At 34.7% G+C, this 15,909-nt stretch overlaps 2 protein-coding genes across 2 annotated transcripts in view; one reads left to right on the top strand and one right to left on the bottom strand.

Moving 5' to 3' along the window:
- Positions 1 to 674, top strand: part of kuz (zinc-dependent metalloprotease kuz) — a 354,332-nt gene extending 353,658 nt beyond the window's left edge. The window contains exon 16 of the mRNA XM_089632405.1: positions 537 to 674. Coding sequence (XP_089488531.1) covers positions 537 to 637 — 101 coding nt within the window. The 3' untranslated portion in view covers positions 638 to 674. The remainder of the gene's footprint in view (positions 1 to 536) is intronic.
- A 9,937-nt stretch (positions 675 to 10,611) lies between these two features.
- Positions 10,612 to 15,677, bottom strand: Hem (Nck associated protein 1 Hem). Its single transcript, XM_089632401.1, has 2 exons — positions 15,516 to 15,677; positions 10,612 to 15,382 (listed from the first exon to the last, which is right to left on the bottom strand). The coding sequence occupies exon 2, from the start codon at positions 15,357 to 15,359 to the stop codon at positions 11,988 to 11,990; it is 3,372 nt and encodes a 1,123-aa protein (XP_089488527.1). The 5' UTR covers positions 15,360 to 15,382; positions 15,516 to 15,677; the 3' UTR covers positions 10,612 to 11,987.
- Between the last annotated feature and the right edge of the window lie 232 nt (positions 15,678 to 15,909).

Below are 15,909 nucleotides of genomic sequence, written 5' to 3'. Positions count from 1 at the left end.
CCACAAACATTCGGGACCAAACAAACTGACCGTGAGGATATCCCCTGCACGCCAGGTGCGCCAATTTCGAAATAAAAACTTTCCTCCAGCCTCAGGAGCGCTTGTAACCTTAATATCCGGATAACCCTTGTATTTATTAAGTGATAAATTGAAGATGTCTACTGAAGAATTCAAATTATTACCCGCTATTAGTATTTTGAGCAATGAGGAATACATATTATAGTAGTTAGTCCCAGAATTTTTGCACTGAAAAACTATCTCGACTTCTAGTAATCTGGTACTGGTGGAAACTCACAAATTAAATATAAAAGTAACAGAATGGAAAATGATAAACCATGCACAAATTTTAGCAAATTTCCCCTGTACCACTCATTGCAGTGTTATAAAAAGTTATTTGAAATGGATGTCTTTTAATTGAATGCCGTTGAAACTTTTGGTGGAATACATGATACTCAAATCTCTTTAACAAATTCCCCCCGTTGGCGCATACTCAATGAATCTTTGGTTGTATTAATAATAGATGTGTGTGTTTATAGCCTCAGCCCCCGTGTGTGCGGGCAGCAGCAGCCGCGGGGACATGTATGCCGGCGCCTACTCCGGGCCGGCCTATGAGCTGCGCCCCACCAAGCACGTCTGACAGTACCCTAACCCCTACCACAGCCACGCCGTGGACCAATATCCCAACGACAGGTTTTATTCCCGGGAGAACCAACAAAACCAGCAAAACCAGAACGCGTTCATGAGAATGAACTCCTCGTCCCAAGGTGTCGTGTCCCAACGTAGAATACAGAGCGCACCTTTCTACTCCAACCACCCAGAACCGCCGCAGCCAAACTCGCAACTTGTCACCGAATCCCGAGAAGAAATGCTCTATCATTTAGCTGAAGACTCCGGCCATTGGCAGTTTCCCAAAATTATCGTCGGCTACCAACCCATGAGACCTTACGATCCCGAAACTCACGGGCTCATGCTCAAACCGACTATGATCTATCAAGCTGATAATATGGTGTACCAGCTGAGGAACGAGGATTTCACAAAACCCACTTCCAGTCAAATATCAACGGACGTGCAAATTAACGATGGACATCGCGACGTCGCCTGTGGTATCGGTGACAATTCTAAAAGCCCCAAACCTGAACAGTCTAGTAAGCTTATCTCAAGCAAAAAGTCAGAGAGAGAATCTGCCAAGGAAATGAAAGTGGAGGAGAAGTCTAGTGTAGGAGCGCCTCCTCAGGAATACGTACATTCCGACAAGCAGTGTGAGGAAGAGGCAACCGATTCTCGAGTTAAAGTATTGGTTGTGAAAACGGTCGCATCTCAGACGAACATAACACTCCAATCGCCCGATTCTCTTAGTGTCAAAAAATCCTACGATAATAATTCTGCCAAAGTCGTTTTAAATGAAGATGCCTCCGCACAGTCTTCAGCTAAATCCACATCAGAAACTGTTATTTAATGACATACATAAACAATTTCACACCACAGATAAATAATTTTACTTATTTTTAATTGCACTTATTTTCTGCCTTTGTTTTCTTTTAAGACATTTTAAATGCATTGATGTCATATTTTATTCATTAAGCTGACGGTTTTTTTTTCATCGCAATGACTTAAGGGCTGAAAGAATGATGTACATTTTTTATTTAGACTCTCCCTCACACATTTTTTCCATAGACAAGTATTATTTACAATGTATAGTTGTAGCTGTTTAGATGTTTATTCATAGCGGAACTCCTTATTCAAACATAGTTTTTGAAGAATTATTGTATGGTTAAATTGTTTTAAAATCATTGTTGATTCTACAGATCCTTTCAATTATACTGCTATAAAATAATATATTTCTTTGTTGTGAATATTTGGAGTTTAACTGTGGATGTCAACATTTAATCATTGATATTATTCAATATTCATTGGTGAACTTATGCCTTTGTTTAAATTTTGGGAGACATTTAATTGTTTCTCTTGATAAGTATATAATATTATGTGTTTGATAATAATTTAAGAACGAGAAGTAAAAGAACTAAATTGTTTTGCTCAATGCTTGATTTCTCCTGCAAATACTTTCCGCAGTTTATTTAGAATAAGACTTTAACTTTTATTAATTAATATAATTTCCTCATAATATTCACTCTCTACTATTTTTGTTTTGACATAAGAATCTTCGGGTTGCTATGAAATTATTTTTACTGAAATTTTTCTTAAGTAATAATGACAATACAATATAAGGCTGGCTTTACACTCAAGTAAAATTTTCGACTTACTCACAAGAGCGTTTACATATGCATCCAACTTATTGTAATTAATGCCCATGGAAATTTAACTCACGTAAGTGCTCACAGCGACTGCTAATTTTATAAGCGGGAAGATGGCTTCCTGTAAACAACAATTTGCTGCTGTCAAATTTACACGATTTTGTCAATAAAGATGAAAAGTCTCAAATAGAGTGGTGGAATAGAAGTTGGCTTGAGAGAAACAATTCTCCAAAGGCTTTTGTTCCATTAACGGCGGAATTGAATGGAGTTCTTTTATTCTATCTGAATGACGGCAACCGACTTTGAATTCAAATACGTAATGCTATAAACAGAATCATTGAGATTAACAAAGATTTAAGACCGATAAAATTAAAAAGGAGGATGTTCATTTTTAGAAAGCTTTGTTTTCGTAGTGCTAAATTTGAGTTCTATCTAGTGTTATTTTTTATATTGTTTTCGGGAGTTATTAATGTACTTATCCACTTATCCTAATCAGATTTTAGTTCACATAATAAAAATACTAGTTTTTATAGGAAAAAAATCCTACTAAAACCTGTCTTAATTTTTCACATTTTGCATCGGCTCGTTTAGGTACCATCTCTTACGGTAAGCGTCTATAAGTTTGCGCGGATGCTATAAGACCCATCAAAAACTTATGCCTCTTACGACTTCTGTATCTTGCTATAAACTACGTTAAAAGACTTACAGTGTCATTTACGTTGGTAAGTCACTTACGTGAGCGACCTGTGGGAAGAATTTACTTATGTAAAGGCAGCCTTATGTTATTCATGCATTTAAGCCTTTGATAGAATTTTTTCAGTTTATTAATTATTTTAAGTCCTATAATTTGTCATATATCGCATTTTATGACTACTCAAGCAATGAAACGTTTTCTTTTGGCATTATTTCTAGCAATCATTCAAGATGAATATGCCAACATATTTCAAAGAACGTGGTATATATTTAGCCTCTTACGCCTCTGGTATTAATCCTGGTGGTGAAAGATGAATCTGCCAACTTATATTTGATTCCTCAAGCGATGAAATGTGTTCTTTCTTTGGTTTGATATATTGACTTAAATGCTTTGTATTTCCTTTTTCATTGTTGCATTCGAGGCATTTAAATTACATCAGTAAGTATTAAACCTAAACTAAATATGTATAATTATATTTTTACATTCTACTGAAATTGTATTTTCGAGATATATTATTTGTATGTAGGTTAGTTTTTAGTTCACCAAGGAACTATGTTTGTCCACTTTAAAGACTGCTGTGGAATTTATGTTATGTGATTTTACTACTGATCTTTTGTAAGGTAAACCTATTTTTAAATACATATTGCTTTTATCCTTGTACAGTAAATCCTCGATTGTCCAATGCGATTAATCTTAAGCATTGATTATTCAATTGCCTTGATATTTGATCAGTTTCATTCTACACTTGCCAAAGATTTACTCTTAGCAATGGTGCATTTATCAATGTTTAAAAATAACTATAGCTTTGAGTTGTTTTAATAACTTTTTTCTTGTTCTCTGAATGTTACAGTAGGTGCTTTATATAACCCTGTTTTAGGTATGTTTAGCTGTTGGTCCCTGCAGGTTCCAAGGTTTAGCTCCCCCATATATCTTGGATAATAGAGAGTTTACTGTTTTTTTATTATGTATTACTTTTTATTATTAAATTAACAAATTATTTCTTTCAATTTCAATCGTTCCTTTAAATAATGTTTGTAATGGTATACATACTTTATTAATACAACTTGGCCAAAATTTTTATTATTAAACCATATACGGTTTTTTTTTTTAAAGAGTTGTCTTGTTTTGAAATTCATCATCAGATATGTCCTTGAACTTTGTAAACACAATATTTAGCAATTCTTCCGAGTTATCAATGAACATTATTATAAAGTACTTGTTTAGATTTGTATGTTAAGTACCTTTCTGTCAACACGTCGATCACAAGAGACATTCACACGTACGTTCTGAATGAAGTGAATAAGTGTGTAGAACTGATAAAAGTGCAGTGCGGATACTAAATACAATCTAAGCTGGACCGAAAGCTGCTGAGAAGAACGGTGCGGAAAGTCTTTTAGTTCTTACTGAATGTTACAATAAATATAAATCTGCCATTTATTTTTAAGAGACGATGACGCAATCTCTACCAAAAGTGATAAGAGAGAAATATGTAAAACCAGTTATGGGAAAAATATCATTTTAAACGGAATACATAATATATTTCTTATAAATGTACCGCATACCAAAATATATATAAAATAGATTAAGCTAGGCGCGAGGTGGACGTACATTAACAAGTATTTTAACTATGTATATTTGAAATAATTATAAAGTGTACTGCATTGTATAAACTAAAATACCTAATTGTTAAGGATTCCCATTGGAAGTAATAAGTGAGCACGGCTGCGTCCCAACGGGCGCCGTTCCGCATTTGCAGTTTTTAATAAATACTTAAGAATAATATTTTTTAAACACCGTTCTGTGCTGTGTATATTGAGAGAGGTTTTCTCCTATATATTTATTGACTGGCCATTCATTCAGCTTCTCAAACCCGTTTATTCAGTAATTAGAGTTCTGCGACTGCTGACTGTAATCTTGTGTATATAAGAAATAAATTTTTTTATATAACACAATATCTTAGATACATTCTTTATTAATCTAAAAATAGGAGCAACCACGGAACATATTACCATTGAAGCCAATTTTCTCCAATGCTTTGGACAATAACACTTTGTGTGTTGATATTTACCTTCACAATCAACCCATTTGGTCAAACAAAACATTGCATAAATACCATTCTTTGCATTGTTGACTTTTGTTTCAAAATGTAGTGAAGAATGTAACACACATTTTTGTAGTTTTAATTTACAGTTGGTATTGCTTTAATGAACAAATTTCAGCAGAGTGATAAATGTTGATCAAAATTCTGACTTCTGCAATGGAGGAAAAGTTAAAAAATCTTCCAGGTACATAATATAATTATTTTATGAGCCTCTTTCAATATTGACATTTTACTCTTCTTGATATGAAAAAAACATACAGGAATAATACTTCCTTTATGAACATAACCCATCATTGGTTTGGTATCTCCGGATGAGAAATGGTTTTTCCGCTTTAGTCGGCACTGAGTTAGTTTGTGGAATATTAAGGAAGGAATGCTCATTGCTTATATTCGGCAAGCAGCAAAACTGTGATGTGGCATCGTTGGTAATATTTCTGCACAATTCGACCAATAGGTGTTGTATGGATTACAAAGGAAAAACTTCCATCCTGAAAAATTATTGTTCCCATTACCACACTGAATAATTTCTTTGTAATTTATTAACCTTATAATGTGAATATTTTAATTATAACAAAAATGAATGTTGAGAAAAATCAATGTGATTTAAAGTGTAAAAAATCAAAATAAATTTTACATAAAGGAATCTCGCTTTCTTTCTTTTCAATATGAATCCCATTTGTGTCTTATTCTCTGTGAAATTGGTGCCAGATCTGCCATGCATTCATACTGTGCAAAAAACCTAATCCAAAAAACGCAATCTCTGAAGGGGCGCCGTGAAAATAAATATTTTACCCTTCAGTCTTTTAAATACATTTATTTACCTTAATTACGAAAAAAAATATAGTTTTAGATTTAGTTTTCCGTCAAATCACACCACTTTGCCTAACATATTCCCCTAATGCTTCAGAGGTATTTTAAATATGCTATATATTTCGTATTTCTGAGGTTGGCGTAAAAACAAATACCATTTTGGAAACTAGATAAAGTTATCTTTCAGATGTTAGTATTTGAAATAAACATTGATATTTCTAAATAATAAAATTTTTATATCAAACACGAAAAACATAAATAAAAAACTTTTTTACATTTAGAATTGAAATTTTGAGAGAATTCAGTATATATTCACATTACCTTTCTTTGGGGAAGTAGTAAGAATACTGTCACTTCAGTTTTTATGCTGTTTATACAATAAAACGACAACGGAAAAATCCCCTCAATTTCTAATCATACACTTGATAATTTTTAGGATTTTATCCATGGAATCAAGTAGAAATATTTGAGACAAACTGAGAGGAATAAAAAAATTCTAATAGCGAACAAATAACATATCTCTGCATTATGGAGTTAAAGATAAAGATACTTTTATAATGTATGAACGCCTTTATGTCTTATAACAAATGGAACAAATTTTGTAACATATTTGTGTGAGTCATGTGATTATATTCATCAAATGGTCAATGGTGTATGAAAATGTATAAAGTAATGTTTGAGGGTGGAGGGGGTGCCATCAGTACTTACTGCACCGGGCGCCAGATGTCACGGAACTGACCCTGATTGATAGCGGGTGTTTATTTAAAAGTCTAGAAAATGATATTTCGACCCTGCACAAAGGAAATACAACCACACTCTTTAAGGCGAAGCTTAATGCTAAATCATTATTTTGATTAATCTTTATAACGAATTGGTGTACATTATGAATACCAAAAAATATGCTTTAGATAAATTGAAGGTTTTCCTATCATTTCGCTTGAGTAGAATACAAATAAAAAATATAAATGTAAACTACTAAAAAAAATTTTTTTCAATAGAAATGTATGAACACGTAAAGGAAACAACTTTAAAAAATACAGTATTATAGCTAAGATAAGGGGCCGAAGATCGATAGGTCTCCTGGCCAAGGGGAGTCGATAAACATGTGGTCAACGAATGCCCGCTTCATTCATTCCCCGGTGGGATTGATGAGGTTCACATGGCGACGCCTGAGGTCCTAGGATGGCTCGCAAACCTAGATGTCCCCCTCTGACCACCCACCATACGAAAGAAGAAGCTAAGATTATCTGCGACAGTTTCACTTGATTAACTTTTTTGCTTTCTTATAAAATTATTTACAAAATAAACCAGTTTTGTGCTTGAAATCGAACATTTCTAGACTCTGTTTATCAAGCGATTTTAATGCCTATTACCTACAATATAAGGTATACCAAGAATATACACATTTTTGCCTTGTAACTTTCTCTTAAGAACACAGCAAATTCAATTGAGTGATTTCAAGTGGAAACATTTTTTCTTGACGCCAAACCTAAAAAAAACTTCTGTTTATGTTTAAAGTTGGCAAGTAAATATACATTTTGTGTCTTATGTTGTAATCGATATTTTAAAATTTAATATTAATTTAATGTTTTTATTCCAGCAGGACTGGGTGGAAAATGCAATACCCAATAATAAATCTGCTGTACTACATGAGTTTATAATATAAAAATAAAATGAAATTAATTACAGTAAAAGATAAATAAAAACAAAAATGATAAATTAAACGAAGCGTGATTCAAGGTGGTAGCTGCATCATCTGCTGACAATGCGGCTCCCGCGTTGACATCAGTGGCCGGTGTACGCACAACGCGTCTGCCGCATCCACAGAAAACAGATGATCAGCGGCTATTTGTATTTCTCATTCATTACACTAGTAAACGCGATTCAGAGCAAGCAATAGTATTCAACTAGCCACTAGTTGCTTAGTGGCGAGGAGACAGGAAATACATTGTAAAAAGAAAATTAGGTGAGAATTAATTTCTACCTTTAGGGGAGGTGTTACTAAGCAATAATTTATAATAATTCTTGATTTTGATTTGGAGTATGTATAAGTGTAATATACACAGTGTACGGAAATTCTTCATACAAGCGGGAAACTGGTGAATCTATATCACATTTGGAGTAGATTTTGTGGCATAACATTGAGCTTTCATTTTCGAGAAAAACAATTCCGAGGTTCGTTCAATTGAAAATAAATTGGACAATAGATAGTTAATATTAGCTGTTTAATGTCTTCAAGATGCGTCGAAGTCGAGACCCGACTCCAAAAGTTTAAAAAAAGTTAAAAGTTGCCGAAAAAAATGCAAAAATTTGTCAAAATCCTCTGATCGAAAAGAAGAAGTTTTTTTTGGGTTCTCTGTGATGTAGATTCACCAGTTTTCCCTTGTACTAAGAGTTTCAGGACACCATGTATGAATTCGAATGATTTTGAGTGGGCAAACTTATATTATTTACACTTTATGGGCCCCATCTTAGATTGCCTAAACATTACAAAATGCAAAGCTGCAATCCAAAATGACAGACATAAAGTGTCAAAATATAGCGTCTTCAGTTGCGTGTCAACTTACTACAATTATCATTTTTTATCAGTCTATTTGTATTAACCACTTAATGCTTTTGAACGAGCGGTGTTCGCGGACGGCGCGTGTATCGTGCCGCGACAACCCAAACACTGCTCGCGTGTTTTGACCTGTTTGCGTTATACAAGATAAACAAACGTACTGCGCTCGCCACTCGCCAGTCACCACTTGACGCTCGTACCTAGAGGTTTGCGCAAATCTTTTCTTCTGTTACGACTTATTGAAAACTTCAAAAAAATATTTTGTAAGTATTATTATTTCAATAATTACTGATTCATTGCATTTTTTACGACTTTTACTATTATTTATAGATTTACATTGATTACAATTTTCGTACTGCTTTTTTTACGACTTTTACTATTACTGAATATTATTTATATATTTACGATTAGACCTACAAAAAGATGTGTGGTCTGCTGTTCCAAGCGAGACAACTCAGGAAAACGTATTCGGAGGGAGAGTCATTATTGGTGTGCAAATTGTGAAGTTGGTCTCTGTTTGGAGCCGTGTTTCGAAATATACAACACAACATTAAATTTTTAATTTTATTTCTTTTTTATAATTATATAGTACTATGGTTATTATTATTCTATTTTTTTTATTTATATGGTTAGATTTTTTTATTGTTTTTATTTAGTTAGTCTTGTTTTATTTTTTTGAATATGGTTAAGTTTTTTTACATTTTTTTATTGCTTCTGTTTTGTTTTTTTTTAATTGGTCAATTTAAAATTATGTATAACTCTTTTTAAAAAATAAAATAACCTGATGTTTTTAGTTTTATTTTTGTTAAAAAAAAACAAGTATTAAGTGGTTAATAAATATTATGTATATAAATACAAATGAAAATATTCGTTGGTCCAAAATCTAAAATCTCCGCAAGTTCTTCACGGATTGCTTTGAAATTTTCACACAATGTTGCATTCGAATAAGCATGTGTTTTTATATACCTATATTATTTAGATGTCACCTGCATCAGGTAAAACATGCTTTTATTGAAAATCAGCACAAACTGTTTGGACAAACATGCTTTTTTAAAACAGCGCCATCTGTTGAACTTAAAAGCAACACTCACTATTGTTTCTCTATCTGCCCAGACAGACCTCAGTCTGTGGCTCACCACAGCAACGCGTGGCGGGGTACAGCTAGTTATCTATACAGGGTGTATCGGCACGTACCCGACAAACTTTAACCAGCTATTCCTTAGCATATTTGGAGTAAAAAATCTTATGTGCACTTTGCTGTCCGGTAACATTTTTTTTTAATAAAAAATTTATTATTCATATTTTCACCACATGCCACCACTGTTTTATCCTTTGTCAAAGTTTGAAAACCCATCTGGCAAATATTTTATTCGAATTCCGTTGAATAATGCATGTGTGTACCTATATTGGCGCACTTTTACAATCACAACGAAATGGCACGGCACCATTCGTCTCATTTTTAACTATTATTATTTAGTGTGTGCGAAAGAGCGAAGACGCTTTTTGACATATTTGCTTATAACAGCTGTTGAACACGAAACGCAATGCCAATGACAGTGATGTAGTGTGGAAATTATAAATTTTTTTGTTTTTAATTGAAAAAAAAATGCTACCGGACAGCAAAGTGCCCATAACATTTTTTACTCCAAATGTGCTAAGGAATAGCTGGTTTAAGTTTGTCGGGTTAGTGCCGATACACCCTGTATAAAAAACTTTTAAGTTTCGCTATTTGTAGAATTAACATAAAAAAGTGTTTATTAATTTATTGGACAAGGGGCGCTTAGCTCATGCTTTTCCATTTCGAATGTAGGTAAATTGTACGTATTGTAGCAAATTTGTATGTAATAAAATCGGTACGTTTTGAGTTATATAGCTCATTATTTTTTTTTGTGGTCGGTACATAATGTTTTATTTGCGTTATTTTTCTTTTTATGTTATTGCACTTTTATGCCCAAAACGTGATGACAACTTCTTCAATAAAAATTATGGAACCTAGAATTCATCAATAATTTTATCAGAACCACATTGTAGGCAACGCTAGTTGCACAGAACAGCAACAGTGGAGCGAATATGATAATTCTATCTTGTTCTAAAAATCGCCCAGCCGTGAGGACTATTTTTATGAAATCTGAATTTTGGCTCGCTGGTTATGTCGCTTAATGCCTGTGCGTAATAAGTTTAAAAATGCTTTATTTTGTAGGTTCATCCTTTTATTCCATAATATAATATTGTATTAATAAATAAAATATCAATTAAATAAACATAATCCCGCAGCATATTTGTCAATAACAAAAGATCAATGCTGAAAGAAAATAAAAAAAGAAGTTTTCTCCCTAAATAAAATAAACTTTCAATACATATTATAATTGTTTAACAGGTTAACTGCCACTATATTTAGATGACTATTCAAACTAAACCAATCGATTGAACAGATTGGGGACATGGCAGTAAACCGGTTAGTAAAATATATTGAACTTAAATATAATACATCAGTTTTCAAATTAAAAGTTTACTCAATTTTTATTGGAATAATTTTTGAAGGTTATACTAATCATAAAAGACTACTATTCAAATTATAAGTAAGTGTTTTAATTAAATTGGCAAAGTTTTTGCCATCAAATAATGCTACCTTAGTCATAATTTGTTGATGCTTCGTTGCCATATTTTTATTAACGTGTTTGCAAATAATTTATTTTGTACTAAGCGGTACAAACAAATTCTTAGAAAATACTGGGTTTACGTACATAGACAAGTTTAGTGTAAAAGTCAATTATTCATCTCTAATGCATAGAGAATAAGTAGGGATAGTTATCTTTATCAAAAATTTAAATCTACTGCATAAAAATAACACTTCATATAACATAATACAATCTATTTATCTTTAATGATAAGATTACATTGAAAATTAATAACTGGATTCAACCGAAATATAAAAAATAGGCTCTTCATTTTCCAATTAAACTACAAAATATCGAGATGAATATTTATTCTACATCTATAATACTTGGAGTTATTCTTGAAATATTGTTAATTGCGCACTTACAAAACATTTTTTTATTTCTTTTATCCACATTTATAAATTGCATTTTTATTTAATTCCCTCAGTTTCAAAGGTAATAAGCACAACTAGGCATTCTATCAAAATTGTATAACCGATCTAATAGTGCGAAGTGCCAATTAGGATCGGAGTCTTAAAATTAACCACGTAGTGCAAAACTTATCATTTACAGTACATCGTAGAAGTTTAATAATAATTATGTATTCTAGGTAAATTTTGATATATTTATTTTAATGTAAGATCAATGTGGAATGGAAAAGTGTACAGAAACTATATCAAATACGTGGCTTTTAAAACATCCATTCTTTGGGATATTTGATTAAGTGTAATAGAGTAAATTAAACCGTAGACAATAAAGACAGTCATAAGCAAGGCCGGGGGCCATAATATCTAAAAACAAACATACTTATTTGCAAATATTTATGTACTCCTGCAACCTTTCGAAAACAGTCATGCTTACAATGAAAATCTATTCAACTAATTAAAATATAAATATTGTACCGAATGTAAATTTAGGTGTGCGTCATAGCTTGTTCCTGTTTGTACACAGCGTGATAAGCATTTCTAATCAAGGCATAAGGGAAGCAGGACTCTAATAAATCCATGGTAAGGAAAGGAGATTCCTGTACAATCAAATCCAGCAATAAATACACTGACTCTCTGTTCTTAATAGCTTCCTTATCGGCTTCCTGGCCTAGACGCAGCAATGATGATGAGGTCAAAGCTAAGAATTCTTTCATTCTATCTTCAATATCTCCCTGGCCACAGATTGTAAATAGCGCTCCGAAAATGTTGTTTATAGCCAGAGCCATACAGTGAATGTTGTTGGCGTGACCCTCGAGCGACGCCTTATAGAATGAGCCCTCACTTCTTGCGAGCTTAGGGATGGAGACCGCTACAAAAACCATCAGCAGGCAGACGAGGAGGTGCTCTTCATCATCTAACGCAGCTTTGTGTTGCCTCAAAGCTGTGGCTAAAGTGGGATCCACCTTGCATGGCAGGCCTGCTGCTGAGGACATTTCCGAGATGACTCTCATTGGATCTCCACTGGGCAAATGATGTTGGAAATCTTTGATAGAACTGATCAAGAATGGGATCCTCTGCTCTAGCACATCCAGCAGGGCTTCCTGCGCCACCTGTCTGAAGCTCAAAATCACTCCCACGATGGTCATTCTTTGTAGAACATTGTCCACAAATTGCAATCTCTTAAACTGTTCCTTCATTATTTCAGGCTTATCGAAATTAGTTCTCAACATTTGTAATACTTCTTTGTTTCCCTCCACAAGTTTTTTCAACTCTTGCACCTGGCTGGAAATATGCCACATCAATGTTTCATTTAATAACTTCATCCCATATGGACCGATCAACTCTGCTAAAGCCCTGAGTTCATTGAGATCGGAGAATTCCTCCGCATTGAATGGAATAGTACCTTCTGCAGTCAGGCTAACAAATGCTTTCTGGTTCATAGAAAAACAAATGGCACCGGCGCTGACACGTCTCAGCAATATTTCAGAGTACCATTGCGTGTACAGAGAAGCTATTGTCTTTTCCCCGTGACTGTCCACATTCTGTGTCTGTTGGAGTAAGGCATTGTTAAATACTCGAGTGATATCGATGTGAACGTAGTTCTCTACAGTTTGTAGAACATTCATGTAGGCTCTCACACTCACTAGAAGTTCAGTAGGTTTGGCTATTTCACTGGTATCTTGGTTGAACATTACCATTCCTACGAGAGCTTTGGAAAATCTGGACTCCAAATGCTGGTGCAGATATTCCCTGGGAGCAAAAGTATACTCCCAAACATTAACTGTTGTACAGTAATTTATGGCAAAGCATAATTCAGTCAAGGCCATGTGCAACTTATCCATGGTGGTCAGCTCTTCGCGCGTTTTTCTGTAACTTTCAGAGCCAGGCTTCATCACTTCTACGGCATTCTTCTTGTTCTTATCTTTCTTTTTCCTGTTGACAAGTTGTGCAATAGTCTGCGCGCAGTGCTTGGGAAGTAGCTTGTCACTCATTGTACACTGTTCATCACAAATTGTGGTGATGATGTTTTTGGCTTCTTTAGCCATCTCTTCCAAGAACATGTTGACAACTGAGAGACTCCGCTCCCGGATATGATGTCTCTCCTCCGGACACAACTCGTGGGTGCAATTCTGGAAATGGCTGCAAATCAGAGGGAAAGCAATAATATACCGATTTTGGGCCGGGAATTCCAAACACATGTGGAATTGATCTTCAAAGATTTTACTGTAAAAACAGAATATTGAGAGATCAGATGATTCAACCATTATTTCATCAAGATTGTCTACCATTTTCGTGTGGTACACCATTTTATCAATTAATTCTGCCATTGGACGGTTATCCACTAAAGAGAGAGGAGTTTTGCCAATAGACGCATAGGCCTGTAGTCTGAACCAATCCAATCTGAATGCTCGGAAATCAAATATCTCATTGTCTTCAACCTGCTTCACATTGAGACTAGCCGCGGTGTTACACAGGGAAGAGAGGATGATGCTCTCATCTTCTGGGCAGACTTGCAGGTTTTGTATAAGAATGTTGAGGGCAATAGCGTCGAAGCCAACCAAGTACTGAATATAGTATCTCTGCATAACTTGGCTGTATTTGCGCACCAGGGCCCGCAGCTCCTCCATGTGGAACAGCAGTTCTGGCAACTGTCTGTCCACCAAGTCCTCGGCAGACTTGCCCTTGGCTTTCTGCAGCGGAGGGTTGTCGTTGTGCCTCAATAACCAGAACACTTCATCACGGGAATAACTTAATCCTATGAAGATAAGCAAAGCTTTGGGTCCCAGAAGACCGGGTTGATCAGTCAAAATCAAACCTAGTTCTTTTAGAGCTGTTCTCAAGAACTTCCTTCTTTCCCTGTGTTTATACCCTGCTTTCTGCACGGCGTGAGTGTAGCAATCTTTTACTTCTGAAATTCTTTTGCTGTAGCCTTTTATTCCATCAAAGAAAGTTTGTACATAATTGTGAATGTAAATGACTTCATCCCGGAACAGTGCCACCACCCAGCCAGAGTCGAGAGCGCCCACCCACATCTCATTGGCAGGACCCGTCTGTAGCATGTGATGGCAAATCATGAATCCGAATATAATCCATCTCTCCATGGATTCTAAGGAGAGATATTCGCAAGACATTGTGTTTGTTTCTGCAGCCTTCAAGATCTGGGCAGGATTACCAACTAAGCTGAGTTTCTGTTCCGATCTCCAATTATCGGCAGTAACATTGCGGGCTTTGAACACCTTCTCGAGTGACATGAGAGCACTGATGAGCAGCTTTTGATGGGGAACAAATTCTTCAGATAATTTTTTCAGTGGAATTTCATAATCCATGATGAGTTGGCCGAGTCTGGGAAAACTGGAATCACTCTGGTTATGAACCATTTCGTGGGCGGCGTTGAATAAACCCAAAACTGGCTTTCTATCGTCAACTCTCGACAACAATATCATCAACGAAACGTAGGTGGTTACCAAATCCAAGTAGTTTTTGGTCAGTTCGAAATTCAGGGTTAAGTCTAAATTAACCTGGCAGGAATCCATGATATTCAACAAATCACACACATTGTCTTTAAAGTCCAGTAAATCTACGAATGTGTAGTAGTATAATGACAGAGACTTGATAATCTCATTTCGTATATTCGTAATGGCCTGAAGTCCTTTAATATCAATGTTTGGGAACCTTCTGACAATAAACTTTATGGAAGACTCTAAGGTTTTGTCAGATAAAAACCCTGGCTTAGACTTCGCATCACCGCAAGCCTTTTTGATGTTGTAAATTCTTGTCAACATCCCGATGCCGCGGTCATTTAATATTACCAACTTCTCCGCCAGCTTCTGCTGCGTGGGGTTTATAGAGCGAGCCATTTTATCGATGTTAGTCAATGTATCTGAAAAACAAACCTCTGTTAGTCATGTTCGAAAACGGAAGATGTCAATACAGTAGATAATGCAAGTCGGAAGTAACATTTGTCGCCCCACTAAACCAATCAAGCACCACCAAAAACAACACTGACAGCTTACCTCAAATGATAGATAAACCTACAATACATCAACTAAGTTCTCAAGTCAAACTCAACATATTTGTTGTTAAAACATTCGTAGTTGTTTAGCCAAAAATAAAGCCGAAATTTACCACAAAGAGGGAGTGACAACACCCTCCATTCGAGTTGATTCGAGTAAGCGTCATAGACAATGCAACGACATAATCATATAATATTTAATGTAGAAACTAAATGTCAAACGTCAACTAATAATTTTTTTGTCCTTGATAGTGGAAATGAAAAGAAATATTTTTAATATCATTTATTAAATATTTCAAAGGAAAACAACCGAGGAGAGTTTATTAAAAAATCTTCCATTGATAAACGGATTGTAGTAAAAAAAATTGGGATTTATTTTATATCTTGTTACTACA

The sequence above is a fragment of the Hesperophylax consimilis genome, chromosome 6 (genome assembly GCF_061612785.1).
Source record: "Hesperophylax consimilis isolate HC1 chromosome 6, BYU_Hcon_1.0, whole genome shotgun sequence".
NCBI lineage: Eukaryota > Metazoa > Arthropoda > Insecta > Trichoptera > Limnephilidae > Hesperophylax > Hesperophylax consimilis.
Note: the sequence above shows the minus strand (reverse complement) of the source record. Positions and strands in the feature narration are given on the sequence as shown.

Bases quoted from the DNA above. Each gene is read 5' to 3' on its own strand.
- Hem (XM_089632401.1), bottom strand. From the start codon at position 15,359: ATGGCTCGCTCTATAAACCCCACGCAGCAGAAGCTGGCGGAGAAGTTG.